Source organism: Ammospiza caudacuta, chromosome 5, assembly GCF_027887145.1.
Source record: "Ammospiza caudacuta isolate bAmmCau1 chromosome 5, bAmmCau1.pri, whole genome shotgun sequence".
Lineage (NCBI taxonomy): Eukaryota > Metazoa > Chordata > Aves > Passeriformes > Passerellidae > Ammospiza > Ammospiza caudacuta.
In genome coordinates this window covers 76,874,697-76,888,290 of record NC_080597.1, presented here as the reverse complement: position 1 = coordinate 76,888,290, position 13,594 = coordinate 76,874,697, and the positions used below count along the sequence as shown (strand labels likewise).

The 13,594-nt window shown below is 46.8% G+C and overlaps 1 protein-coding gene across 1 annotated transcript; it reads left to right on the top strand.

Annotated features, from left to right (window-relative positions):
• Positions 1-2,935: 2,935 nt before the first annotated feature.
• TUBAL3 (tubulin alpha like 3) lies at positions 2,936-13,510 on the top strand. The gene is made up of 4 exons (XM_058805177.1): positions 2,936-2,950; positions 9,349-9,592; positions 10,950-11,098; positions 12,159-13,510. The coding sequence occupies exons 1-4, from the start codon at positions 2,948-2,950 to the stop codon at positions 13,140-13,142; spliced, it is 1,380 nt and encodes a 459-aa protein (XP_058661160.1). The 5' UTR covers positions 2,936-2,947; the 3' UTR covers positions 13,143-13,510.
• Positions 13,511-13,594: the final 84 nt, after the last annotated feature.

Below are 13,594 nucleotides of genomic sequence, written 5' to 3'. Positions count from 1 at the left end.
AACCCCAAAATTTTGGGCTTGGGGTTGCCCAAAACCCCCCCATAATTGAATGAAGAAACCACTGAAATTCCTCATTTTTTCCTCCAGAAAAGCTGAAATCCCAGGGAATTTCTCTCTGCCACCACCAACTCCAGAAATTCCCTCATTTTCTTCTCATTTCCTCCCAAAAAGCCCCAAAATCTTGGGGTGCCCAAAATACCCATAACTGAATGAAGAAACCAATGAAATTTCTCATTTTTTTTCTTCAGAAAAGCTGAAATCCCAGGGAATTTCTCTCTGCCACCACCAGCTCCAGAAATTCCCTCATTTCCTTCTCATTTCCTCCCAAAAAGCCCCAAAATTTTGGGCTTGGGGTGCCCAAAAACCCATAACTGAATGAAGAAACCAACGAAATTTCTCATTTTTTTCTTCAGAAAAGCTGAAATCCCAGGACGTTTCTCTCTGCCACCACCAACTCCAGAAATCCCCTTTTTTTCTTTCACACTTTTCCCCAAAAACCCCCAAATTTTGGGCTTGGAGTTGCCCAAAATCCCCATGATTTAGTGAAGAAACCACTTAAGTTCCTCATTTTTCCTCCAGAAAAGCTGAAATCCCAGGGAATTTCTCTCTGCCACCACCAACTCCAGAAATTCCCTCATTTTCTTCTCATTTCCTCCCAAAAAGCCCCAAAATCTTGGGGTGCCCAAAATACCCATAACTGAATGAAGAAACCAATGAAATTTCTCATTTTTTTTCTTCAGAAAAGCTGAAATCCCAGGGAATTTCTCTCTGCCACCACCAGCTCCAGAAATTCCCTCATTTCCTTCTCATTTCCTCCCAAAAAGCCCCAAAATTTTGGCCTTGGGGTACCCAAAAACCCATAACTGAATGAAGAAACCCGTGAAATTTCTCATTTTTTCCTCCAGAAAAGCTGAAATCCCAGGGAATTTCTCTCTGCCACCACCAACTCCAGAATATCCCTCTTGTCCTTCACATTTTTCCCAAAAAAACCCCAAATTTTGGGCTTGGAGTTGCCCAAAAATGCATAATTTAGTGAAGAAACCACTGAAATGCCTCATTTTTTTTTCCAGAAAAGCTGAAATCCCAGGTGGGCTCTGTCTGCCACCACCAGCTCCAGAAATTCCTTCTTTTCCTTCTCATTTTTCCCAAAAAACCCCAAAATTTTGGGCTTGGGGTTGCCCCAAAACCCCATAATTTAGTGAAGAACCCAATGAAATTTCTCAATTTTTTCCCTCAGAAAAGCTGAAATCCCAGGCGGGTTCTCTCTGCCACCGCCAGAAATTCCCTTTCCCCTTCCCATTTCCCCTCCAAAAAACCCCAAAATTTCGAATTCTGCATTTCCCAAAAAGGTGATTTAGTGCTGAAACCCCTAAAAATCAGATTTGGGATGCATCCAAGCATCAAAATTCCCCAAATCTTCACATTCCTGCTCCAAACTCCCCAAATTCCCGGAGAGTTGAAAGCTCAGGGCTCAAACCCCATTCCCCGCCCCAAACCCACCCAATCCATGGATTTTGCTCCATGGGAATCCCAAAGAAAATCCCAAAAATGCTGAACAAAGGGGGAAATTCCTGCTGCTGCTCCCATTTGGGATGTTCTTGTCTCCCCCAGTGCCCAGCTGGGATTTGGGATGGATCAAAGGAAATTTGGGATTTTTTAAAGGGAGGTGAAAAGGTAAAAAAGGGAATTAGGGGAAAAGTCAGCAGGACCACACGGGCATTTATGGGATTTAGGAAATGCTCAAATTTGGGAATGGGGACAAAAGGGATTCCCGATCCTCAGGAGGCAAAAATGAATCCTGAAGGAATCCAGAGGGGCTGAGAATCCCAGGGGTGAAAATCCCAGCAGATTCCCATGAAATCCTGGATGATATGGGGGGAAACGCCCCCAAATTTAAAGGATTTTGTCAAAAAAATTGATAAAATTAGGAATATTATTGTCAGTGCTGTGAATAATGGAAAAGGCAGATTGGTCCTGCTGGATAAAGCGAATTATGTGGGAACGCACAAAACTTTTCCTCCCCAAAATTGCCAGATTTTGTCTAAAAATGGACAAAATTAAGAATATCATTGTCAATGCTGCGAATAATGAAATAATTGGTCCTGCTGGATAAATGGAATTATGTGGGAACACACAAAATTTTTCCTCATAAAAATGGCAGAATTTTGTAAAAAATGGACAGAATTAAGAATATCATTGGCAGTGCTGTGAATAATGATAAAGGCAGATTGGTCCTGCTGGATAAAGTGAATTATGTGGGAACACAAAAAACTTTTCCTTCTTTTTTTTTTTAACCAAGCCCAGGCTTGAAAATCAACTTTTATTCCTCTTCGAGTAAAACCCTTTAAAAAAAAGGGGGGGGGGGGTAAAAAAGGGAAAAAAAAACAAAAAAAGAAGAAAAAGAAAAAAAAAGAAGAAAAGGGGAAAAAAGGAAAAAAGAAAAAAGGGGGGAAAAAAGAAAAAAAAGAAAAAAGGAAAAAAGGAGAAAAGGAAAAAAGGAAAAAAGGAAAAAAGGAAAAAAGGAAAAAAAAAAAGGAAAAAAGAGGAAACATAAAAGAAAAAATAGAAAAAAAAAGCCAAAAAAAGAAAAAAAAAAGAAAAAAAAGAAAAAAGAAAAAAGGGGGAAAATAAAATAAAAAAAAAAAAAAAAGAAAAAAAGAAAAAAAAAGAAAAAAAGGGGAAAAAAAAGGGAAAAAAAGGGGAAAAAAAAAGGGGAAAAAAGGGGAAAAAAAGGCAAAAATCTGCCATGACACCGCCTTTAATCACAGAAATCCTTCAATCTAGGCAGGATTCGATCCCGAATTTTTCGGGATGGGAGGAAAAGGACTCTGCTCCTTTAAGCTCGCAGAAACTTTTTAAATCCAGGTGGAGTCAGGATTTCTGGGCTATAAAGTTGCCGGGAGAGGCAGAGCCGCAGCTGCTCCGCTCAGACCCTGCCGGCCTCGCCATGGTAAGAACATTCCATGATTCAGTTTCCAATTTTTCCCACTTTTTTCCCAAAGTTCTGAGCTGAAAATTCCTTTTTTTTTTTTTTTTTTTTCCCTGCCGGGGTTTTCATTTCCAGCAGCTTCTGTGGGGTTGCTCGGGACCTTGTGGGTTATTGATTCGGGGTTTGCTCCTTATAAGGGAAAAATGAGGGATGTGCTTGGGGTGCTTCAGTGGCCTCTCGGTGCTTTTCCCGGTGGGGTCTGAAAACTTGGCAAGTTTTTAAAAAATTTAGGATTTTTTATTTTTATTTTTAATTTTTTTTTTTTTTTTTGGTGTATGTGTGTAGAAGCAGGGAAAAAAAACCCACCTTATTTTTCATCAGCTAAGTTATGAATTAAAATCAAAATTTTCCATCCTGCTGCTGCCTTTGTCCTAAAATTTTAACACTCCCAATGTGCTGCAACAAGCACAACTTTTAGGGTTTTTTTTTCCCTTTAGGAACGAGCTGCCATGTTGCCTTTGTCTGCCCTAAACCATTGGGATTATTTTAAATGGATAAAAATCCTCTTTTTCCATCTTGTTTTTTCATGGAATCCCTGCCCCAAAACGTTTGCAGCTGGGAAAGTGGATTAACAAATAAAAATCTGGAATTCTGATTATTTCTGATTATTTCTGCCTGCTCCAGCTGAAACTTTTTGGGAATGAGGATCCCAACTTTGTTTTAGTGGATGCAAAGGAGCAACTTTGGAAGAAATCTGGTTGCAAATGGGAGAAAACTTCAAAGTGGCTCCCAGGGATTTGGCTTTGAACTTTTCCTTTAGTCTGAGGATTTCTGGTCTGGCCTGGCTGGAAAAGTGTTAAATATTTACATGGAGCTCCCAGGGGAAAATCAGCTGGACAACAATGGGCTGCCCATGGCCAGAGTCTGTGAAATCACTTCAGCTGGATGCAAATGTTGGGAAGTTCCCAAAAGAAAAACCCCAAAAAAACCCTCTGGAATATTTAAGAGGAGGAGAAAACCTCCAATAAAACTCTGCACTTTTTTCCTTCAGCAGCTCCCACATATTTCATTTTTATATTTCATTTTTGTATTTTCAATTTTATATTTTGCTTTTATCTTTTCAATTTTTGTTTTACACTTCACTTTTTACACTTCACTTTTTACACTTCACTTTTTACACTTCACTTTTTACACTTCACTTTTTACACTTCACTTTTTACACTTCACTTTTTACACTTCACTTTTTACACTTCACTTTTTACACTTCACTTTTTACACTTCACTTTTTACACTTCACTTTTTACACTTCACTTTTTACACTTCACTTTTTACACTTCACTTTTTACACTTCACTTTTTACACTTCACTTTTTACACTTCACTTTTTACACTTCACTTTTTACACTTCACTTTTTACACTTCACTTTTTACACTTCACTTTTTACACTTCACTTTTTACACTTCACTTTTTACACTTCACTTTTTACACTTCACTTTTTACACTTCACTTTTTACACTTCACTTTTTACACTTCACTTTTTACACTTCACTTTTTACACTTCACTTTTTACACTTCACTTTTTACACTTCACTTTTTACACTTCACTTTTTACACTTCACTTTTTACACTTCACTTTTTACACTTCACTTTTTACACTTCACTTTTTACACTTCACTTTTTACACTTCACTTTTTACACTTCACTTTTTACACTTCACTTTTTACACTTCACTTTTTACACTTCACTTTTTACACTTCACTTTTTACACTTCACTTTTTACACTTCACTTTTTACACTTCACTTTTTACACTTCACTTTTTACACTTCACTTTTTACACTTCACTTTTTACACTTCACTTTTTACACTTCACTTTTTACACTTCACTTTTTACACTTCACTTTTTACACTTCACTTTTTACACTTCACTTTTTACACTTCACTTTTTACACTTCACTTTTTACACTTCACTTTTTACACTTCACTTTTTACACTTCACTTTTTACACTTCACTTTTTACACTTCACTTTTTACACTTCACTTTTTACACTTCACTTTTTACACTTCACTTTTTACACTTCACTTTTTACACTTCACTTTTTACACTTCACTTTTTACACTTCACTTTTTACACTTCACTTTTTACACTTCACTTTTTACACTTCACTTTTTACACTTCACTTTTTACACTTCACTTTTTACACTTCACTTTTTACACTTCACTTTTTACACTTCACTTTTTACACTTCACTTTTTACACTTCACTTTTTACACTTCACTTTTTACACTTCACTTTTTACACTTCACTTTTTACACTTCACTTTTTTACATTTTCTTTCATATTTCTTTTTTATTTTTGTTTTTCTTTTCCTTTGTTCGGGGGCCCCGGCTGTGAATTCCCGTGCTCCCGGTGCAGCAGGTGCTGGGACGGGGTTTGGGAGGAGCAGCTGTCCCGGGGAGAGCTGGGCTGGGGAACAATCCCAACCACGCTGGGCAGGGCAGGGCGGGCACTGCCACAGGGAGCGGGGACAGCTGGGACACAGGGACGGGATCCCAGCAGGAATGGGGTCACCCCAATCCCTGATCCCGGCAGGAATGGGATCGTCCCAGTCCCTGATCCCAGCAGGAATGGGGTCACCCCAATCCCTGATCCCGGCAGGAATGGGATCGTCCCAGTCACTGATCCCGGCAGGAATGGGGTCACCACAGTCCCTGATCCCGGCAGGAATGGGGTCACCCCAATCCCTGATCCCGGCAGGAATGGGATCACCACGGTCCCGGATCCCGGCAGGAATGGGATCATCCCACTCCCTGATCCCGGCAGGAATGGGATTGCCCCAATCCTTGATCCCAGCAGGAATGGGATCAACCCTGATCCCAGCATGAAAGGGATCCCAGTAGCTCCTGATTCCAACAATCCCTGATCCTGGCAGGAATGGGATGGTCCCAGTCCCTGATCCTGGTAGGAATGGATTCACCCTGATCCCAGCAGGAATGGGATCGCAGCTCCTCCTGATCCCATCAGGAATGGGATCACCACAATCTCTGATCACAGTAGCTCCTGATCCCAGCTGGAATGGGATGGTCCCAGTCCCTGATCCTGGTAGGAATAGATTCACCCTGATCCCAGCAGGAATGAGATCGCCCCAGTCACTGATCCCAGCAGGAATAGGATCACCCTGGTCCCTGATCCCATGAGGAATGGGATGATCACAATCCCTGATCCTAGTAGCTCCTGATCCCAGCAATCCCTGATCCCAGCAGGAATGGGATGGTCCCAGTCCCTGATCCTGGCAGGAATGGATTCACCCTGATCCCAGCTCCTCCTGATCCCATCAGGAATGGGATCACCACAATCTCTGATCACAGTAGCTCCTGATCCCAGCTGGAATGGAATTGTCCCAGTCCCTGATCCTGGCAGGAATGGGATCACCCTGATCACAGCAGGAATGGGATTGCCCTGGTCCCTGATCCCATCAGGAATGGGATGATCACAATCCCTGATCCCAGCAGGCATGGGATCGCCCTAATCCTTGATCCCAGCAGGAATGGGATCCCAGGCCCTCCTGATCCCATCAGGGATGGGATTGCCCTGGTCCCTGATCCCGGCAGGAATGGAATCACCATGGTCCCTGATCCCAGCCCCTCCTGATCCTGGCAGGAATGGGATCACCACGGTCCCTGATCCCAGGCCCTCCTGATCCCGGCAGGGATGGGATCGTCCCAGTCCCTGATCCCGGCAGGAATGGGATCATCCCAGTCCTTGATCTCAGCAGGAATGGGATCATCACAATCCCTGATCCCAACATGAAAGGGATCCCAGCAATCCCTGATCCCAGCAGCTCCTGATCTCACCAATCCCCTGATCCCAACAATCCCTAATGCCAGCAGGAATGGGATTCCACCAGCTCCTTATCCCAACAATCCTCGCTCCCACCAACCCTCTGATCCCATCAGTCCTGGATCCCGGCAGCCCCTGATCCCAACAATCTCTAATCCCAGCTGCTCCTTATCTCGACAATCCCTGATCCCGACAATCCTGGATCCCAGCAATCCCTGATCCCAGCAGCCGCACACCCTGCAGACCTGGGGCTCTTGTCCCACGCTGGGATTTGGGGGTGTTGGGGCAGCTCTGGGTCGGTGTCCCTGTGTCCCAGGAACGATCCAGCCCTGCCTTGCTCTGTCTTGGCTCTAGTGGCCTCTGGAGTTCCTTGAGGAAAGGGAAAATCTTGGCACATCCACGCTTGGAGAACGGGATGGAAAAGTTCCATTGGATATCTCCCTGCCACGAGTGGTTGGTGCCTGGGATGTCCAGCTGGAATCTTCTGGAGACTCCTGGGCGCTTTGGGTGGTTGTGCCCAGGAGATTTGGGATCTGCTGTTCCCAAAGCTGGGTTTACCTGTGGAGACCCAGTTTGGAGATTTGGGATCTGCTGTTCCCACCAGTCCCCTCTAAGCCAGGCTTGCCTATGGAGACCAGCTTTGGGAGATTTGGGATCTGCTGTTCCCACCACCCCTCTCTAAGCCAGGTTTACCTGTGGAGATTTGGGATCTGCTGTTCCCACCACCCCTCTCTAAGCCAGGTTTACCTGTGGAGGTTTGGGATCTGCTGTTCCCACCACCCCTCTCTAAGCCAGGTTTACCTGTGGAGATTTGGGATCTGCTGTTCCCACCACCCCTCTCTAAGCCAGGTTTACCTGTGGAGATTTGGGATCTGCTGTTCCCACCACCTCTCTCTAAGCCAGGTTTACCTGTGGAGGTTTGGGATCTGCTGTTCAAACCACCCCTCTCTAAGCCAGGTTTACCTGTGGAGGTTTGGGATCTGCTGTTCCCACCACCCCTCTCTAAGCCAGGTTTACCTATGGAGATTTGGGATCTGCTGTTCCCACCACCCCTCTCTAAGCCAGGTTTACCTATGGAGATTTGGGATCTGCTGTTCCCACCACCCCTCTCTAAGCGAGGTTTACCTGTGCAGACCCAGCCTGGCGAGGTGAGGTGGGACCTGAGCCCGGCTGCTCATGGATGATCCCACAGATAATGGGATCAGCCTCCCTGCTGGTGTTGTACGGTGGAGCTGGAGGAATTAATGAGGCCAGCACTCACTGTGGCTCCAGTGCAGCTCTCTCCAAGTGAGGTATGGAGAGGGTCACTGACCCCTGTGTGTGTTCAGCTGGGAATTTCATCCCTCACCTGTGCCCTCTCTGATGTGGAATTTCTCCTGCCTGTGTAACTCGGCAGAAAATGTAAATTCAGCGTGAGGACATCAGTGAGACCAAGGACATTAACAAGAGCGACCCCTTTAAGTTTTAAGGTTTGAGTTTCCCCCCATTCTGCTGTTAATGATGTGCCAGTTTGGTGCTGCGGGAGAGAGAGAGAATCTGCATCTGTGGTAGCCCAAGCTCAGAGGTTTCACCTGCGTGTCCTTCCCAGGTGGGATCAGCTCCCTTGGGAAGCAGCCGTGCAGTAATTGGGTTCTGGCTGGGATGTGGGCCAGGAGGCCGTGCCACGGCTTTGATCCTGGCGTGGTGGCAGCAGCAGGTGCCAATTACCCAGGGCAGTGCCCAGGGAGCCTCCAGGAGACGCCGCTGCCCGGAGTCACAGCCTGCTGGAGATGACCTGGATAAATCCAGACTGGGAGCTGCTCAGGGAGCCCTGCTCTGCCCCGGGGCAATCCCTGCTTTCTCCAGCCTCTGTGACTCCAGCTGGGCTCAGCTTTTCCAAGCTTGGCTTCTCCCTGAGCTCTTTTTTCCAAGCTGCTGCTGCTGATCCATCAGGATGGGAGGGATGGGCAGAGGCTCCCTGAGCTGGTGCTGCTCAGCTGCTTCCCACCCCAGCATGGAGCCAGCAGCTCTTTTTTTTTTCCTTTTTTTTCCTTTTTTTTCCTTTTTTTTTTCCTTTTTTTTTCCTTTTTTTTCCTTTTTTTTTCCTTTTTTTTTTTCCTTTTTTTTTCCTTTTTTTTTTTTTTCCTTTTTTTTTTTTTTTCCTTTTTTTTTCCTTTTTTTTTTCCTTTTTTTTTCCTTTTTTTTTCCTTTTTTTTTCCTTTTTTCCTTTTTTCCTTTTCTGGGCCAGGAGAGCCTTTCCCAGGAATGCTGTGTCCACCAGATCCCACTTTGATTCCAGGTCCTGTGGTGGGTGGACACTGCCTGTTTCCCTCATCATCCCCAGCAGGGCTCCGAGGGGAGCTGTGGGGGCTGGAACTCCCAATCCCCATCCACAGGATGTGTGAAATTCCCCCTTTTCCAGAGGGAGTGCATTTCCATCCACATCCCTGTGTGAAATTCCATTTTTCCCTTTTCCAGAGGGATACATTTCCCTGTTGTTTCCCTTTTCCAGAGGGATACATTTCCCTGTTGTTTCCCTTTTCCAGAGGGATATTTCCATCCCCATCCCTGTGTGAAATTCCGTGTTTTTCCCTTTTCCAGAGGGAGTGCATTTCCATCCACATCGGGCAGGCCGGGGTGCAGATGGGCAATGCCTGCTGGGAGCTCTATTGCCTGGAGCACGGCATCCAGGCCGATGGGACCATCCCCGGCTCCAAGCAGGTGAAATCCATGGATCCCAGCTCCGAGCAGGTGGATTCCTCCTTCGAGACCTTCTTCTGTGAGACAGCCTCTGGCAAGCACGTGCCCCGGGCCGTGTTCATTGACCTGGAGCCCACTGTCATTGGTAAAAATGGGATTTTTTTCTCTGATCTATCTTTATCCATAATTCCCAACCCATTTTCCATGGGATCCTGATGTTCCCGCTCCTCTGCTCTGGTTAAATGTCCCCAGCCACTGGGAGCAGACAGAATTTACCCTTCCAAAGGGACCAGGAGGGACAAACCCGTGGTTGTCACCGAGCTGTCTTTGTTCCCTCCTTTTGGGACCTTCAGCAGGTGGAAAATGTCCTGGATTTGCCAGCCATGGTGGTCCTGGCTGGAATTCCACCATCCCACGGCCAGATGTGGCACATCTGGTTCTGATGCCACCCGCAAAGTGGGGTGACACACGTGCCACAGGTTTGTGGGACCTGGCTGTCCTGTCTGGCCAACTTCATCTTGGAGCTCTCCTCCAACCTGATGGCTTCCCAAAAATTCCCACTTCTCCTTCCAGCTCCCTCAGGGATCTCTGGGTGTTTGTTTGTGTGGCACCTCAATTTGAGGCGTCTTCCTAGAGAATAATAATTATTTGTTTAGGAAATGAGTCCAAGTCCAGCCACCCGCTCCTGCCTTCCAGGCTTCTCCTCCTATCTTTCCACCTGGGCTGTGACTCATTCGTTCCAATTAAAGGGTTTTGCAGGCTTTTGTTTGGGTTCTGCTTAATTTACAGACACCTCATTAAGGTATCAAGTGGCGAGCTTAATGAGTGAGCCAGGAGATTATGGAATGTGTTTTATGTTGGAATGGAGTGGATTTAAAAACCCTCTGGAGTTGGGTCAGGTGGAAATGTCAACACTGGAGGGGTTTTGTCTGTGTCCCCTCCTGCTGGAGAGCAGAGGATGGAGCTGGAGCTTCCAAATTTTTCCTCCAAGCTGCCTGTGGTAAACAATTCCACAAAAACTCTGGAACTGTGGTGTCCTGGCTCATTAAACCAGATTAATTCAGGATTTGAGGCTGGGTGCAGGGTGGAGTTCTGGTAGGACATTACCTGTGTGACAAGAATATCTCATTTGAGATGTTCTTGTCTCCCCCAGTCCAGAGCTGGTGGGATTTGGGGTGGATCAAAGGAAATTTGGGGATTTTTAATGGGAGATGAAGAGGTAAATAAGGGAATTAGGGGAAAAGTCATGAGAACCACACAGGAAATCCCACGGGAATGGGGCCAAAAGTGATTCCCAGTCCTTGGCAGGAGGGAAAAATGAATCCTTAAGGAACCCAGAGGGGCTGAGCCGCCCCCTTCCATTACTCCCACAGCCCTTCCCTGACCATGCCATGCCCTCCTGCTGGACATTCCACGGATTTTGCTCCATCAGCTTCTCCCAGAACCTTTCTTTGTGCCCTGCTCTGGCTGATTTCTTCCCCTGATTTCTCCCCCTGGTGCAGATGAGATCAGGACGGGGCCCTACCACGGGCTCTTCCACCCGGAGCAGCTCATCAGCGGCAAGGAGGACGCTGCCAACAACTACGCCCGCGGGCACTACACCATCGGCAAGGAGATCATCGACACCGTGCTCAGCCGCATCCGCAAAATGGTGAGGAAAACACCAAGTTCTGGGTTAAAATAACGCCCTTCTGGGTTAAAATGGTGCCCTTCTGGGTAAAAATAACATAACACCCTTCTGGACAACACTGTGGAGTTTGGGGTAGGGATCTTGAAATGAAAAAGTCTTAAGTTAAAAGATAGCTTTAGGTGAGGTCCAAGCGTTGTTGTGGCTGTTGGGATTTGGTTTGGGGCTTGGGAAGGCCACCTGGATTTGTGTGTTTGTCCTAAAAGTAGAGGATTGTTGTGGTAAAACTGGGCTCAAGATGGTCAGTGAGTGCTTTAAGCAGAATTTTGTGCTGTATTACTTGGGATAGTTGTCCCAGTCCTTAAATGGATAAATGTCCATTTTTGGGTGATAGGTATCCCAGTCCTTAAATGGATAAATATCCATTTTTTTGGGATAGTTATCCCAGTTCTTAAATGGATAGATATCTGTTTTGTTGGGATAGTTATCCCAGTTCTTAAAGAAATAAATATCCATTATTGGGATAGTTATCTCAGTCCTTAAATGGATAAATATCCATTTTTTTTGGGATAGCTTTCTAATCCTTGGGATAAATGTCCAGGATTCCTGGGATAGTTACTCCAGTCCTTAAAGGGATAAATATCCATTTTCTTGGGATAATTATCCCAATCCTTGCAGGGAAAAAGATCCAATATTCTTGGGGTAATTATTCTGGTCCTTACAGGGAAAAATACCCGTTTTCTTGGGATAATTATCCCAGTATTCTTGGGATAGTTATCCCAGTTCTTAAAGAAATAAATCTCCACTTTTGGGATAGTTATCCCAGTCCTTAAATGGATAAATATCCATTTTTTGGGGGGATAGTTATTCCAGTCCTTACAGGCATAAATATAGAATATTCTTGGGATAGTTTTCTAGTCCTTGGGATAAATCTCCAGTATTCTTGGGATAATTATCCTGGTCCTTAGAGGGAATAATATCTGTTTTCTCGGGATAGTTATCCCAGTCCTGAAAGGGATAAATATCCAATATTCTTGGGGTAGTTTTTGGGTACTTGGGATGAATATCCAACATTCTGCTGCAGGCTGACCAGTGCAGTGGACTCCAAGGCTTCCTGGTCTTCCACAGCTTCGGAGGAGGCACTGGCTCCGGCTTCACCTCGCTCCTCATGGAGCGGCTCTCCGTGGAGTACAGCAAGAAATCCAAGCTGGAGTTCTCGGTGTACCCGGCCCCACAGGTGTCCACGGCCGTGGTGGAGCCCTACAACTCCATCCTGACCACGCACACCACGCTGGAGCACTCGGACTGCTCCTTCATGGTGGACAACGAGGCCATCTACGACATCTGCCACCGCAACCTGGACATCGAGCGCCCCACCTACACCAACCTCAACCGCCTGATCGGCCAGATCGTCTCCTCGGTCACGGCCTCGCTGCGCTTCAACGGCGCCCTCAACGTGGACCTCATAGAGTTCCAGACCAACCTGGTGCCCTACCCGCGCATCCACTTCCCGCTCACCACCTACGCGCCCATCGTCTCGGCGGAGAAGGCCTACCACGAGCAGCTCTCCGTGCCCGAGATCACCAACGCCTGCTTCGAGTTCTCCAACCAAATGGTCAAGTGCGACCCTCGCCGCGGCAAGTACATGGCGTGCTGCCTGCTCTACCGCGGGGACGTTGTCCCCAAGGATGTCAACGCCGCCATCGCCGCCATCAAGACGCGCCGCTCCATCCAGTTCGTGGACTGGTGCCCCACCGGTTTCAAGGTGGGCATCAACTACCAGCCGCCCACGGTGGTGCCCGGGGGGGACCTGGCCAAGGTGCAGAGGGCTGTGTGCATGCTGAGCAACACCACGGCCATCGCCGAGGCCTGGGCCCGCCTGGACCACAAGTTTGACCTGATGTACGCCAAGCGCGCCTTCGTGCACTGGTACGTGGGGGAGGGCATGGAGGAGGGCGAGTTCTCCGAGGCCAGGGAGGACCTGGCAGCCCTGGAGAAGGATTATGAGGAGGTTGGAAGGGACTCGGCGGACGGGGAGGAGGATGAGGGTGAGGAGGATGAGTACTGACAGACTGCGGCCTGGTCTTGAGCTCGGCTGGAATCCAGACTTGTGTCCCGAGTTCCTGAGGGCCCGGGGGTGCCCGAGGACCGGCCACGTTTGATTTATTAAACCTCCCCTGCTTGCATAGGGCTCCTCTCTAGCCTGGGTGTCTTGAGCTTTATCCCACTGCTGTTTATTGGTGAGTGACGCTGAGCCGGGCCTAACTCAGGCCTGACATCCGGCCTAGCCAGGAGATCCCGGTTCCTAACCCGGGAATGTCTCAGCTGCCTGCTTTGGCTGGAATGGCAAACTCTTGCTCTGGCTTTTTCTTGTAAAAGCACTTTGGTATTAGAAATGCACCTGTAAACTTCTATGCAAATGGCTTTTTGTATATTAATAAAGAGGGTTTTTTTTGGCTCAGAATTCCTTGGATTTTCCCCCCAGGGGGTTTTGTGGGGAGGCTCCTGCTCGCAGGTGGC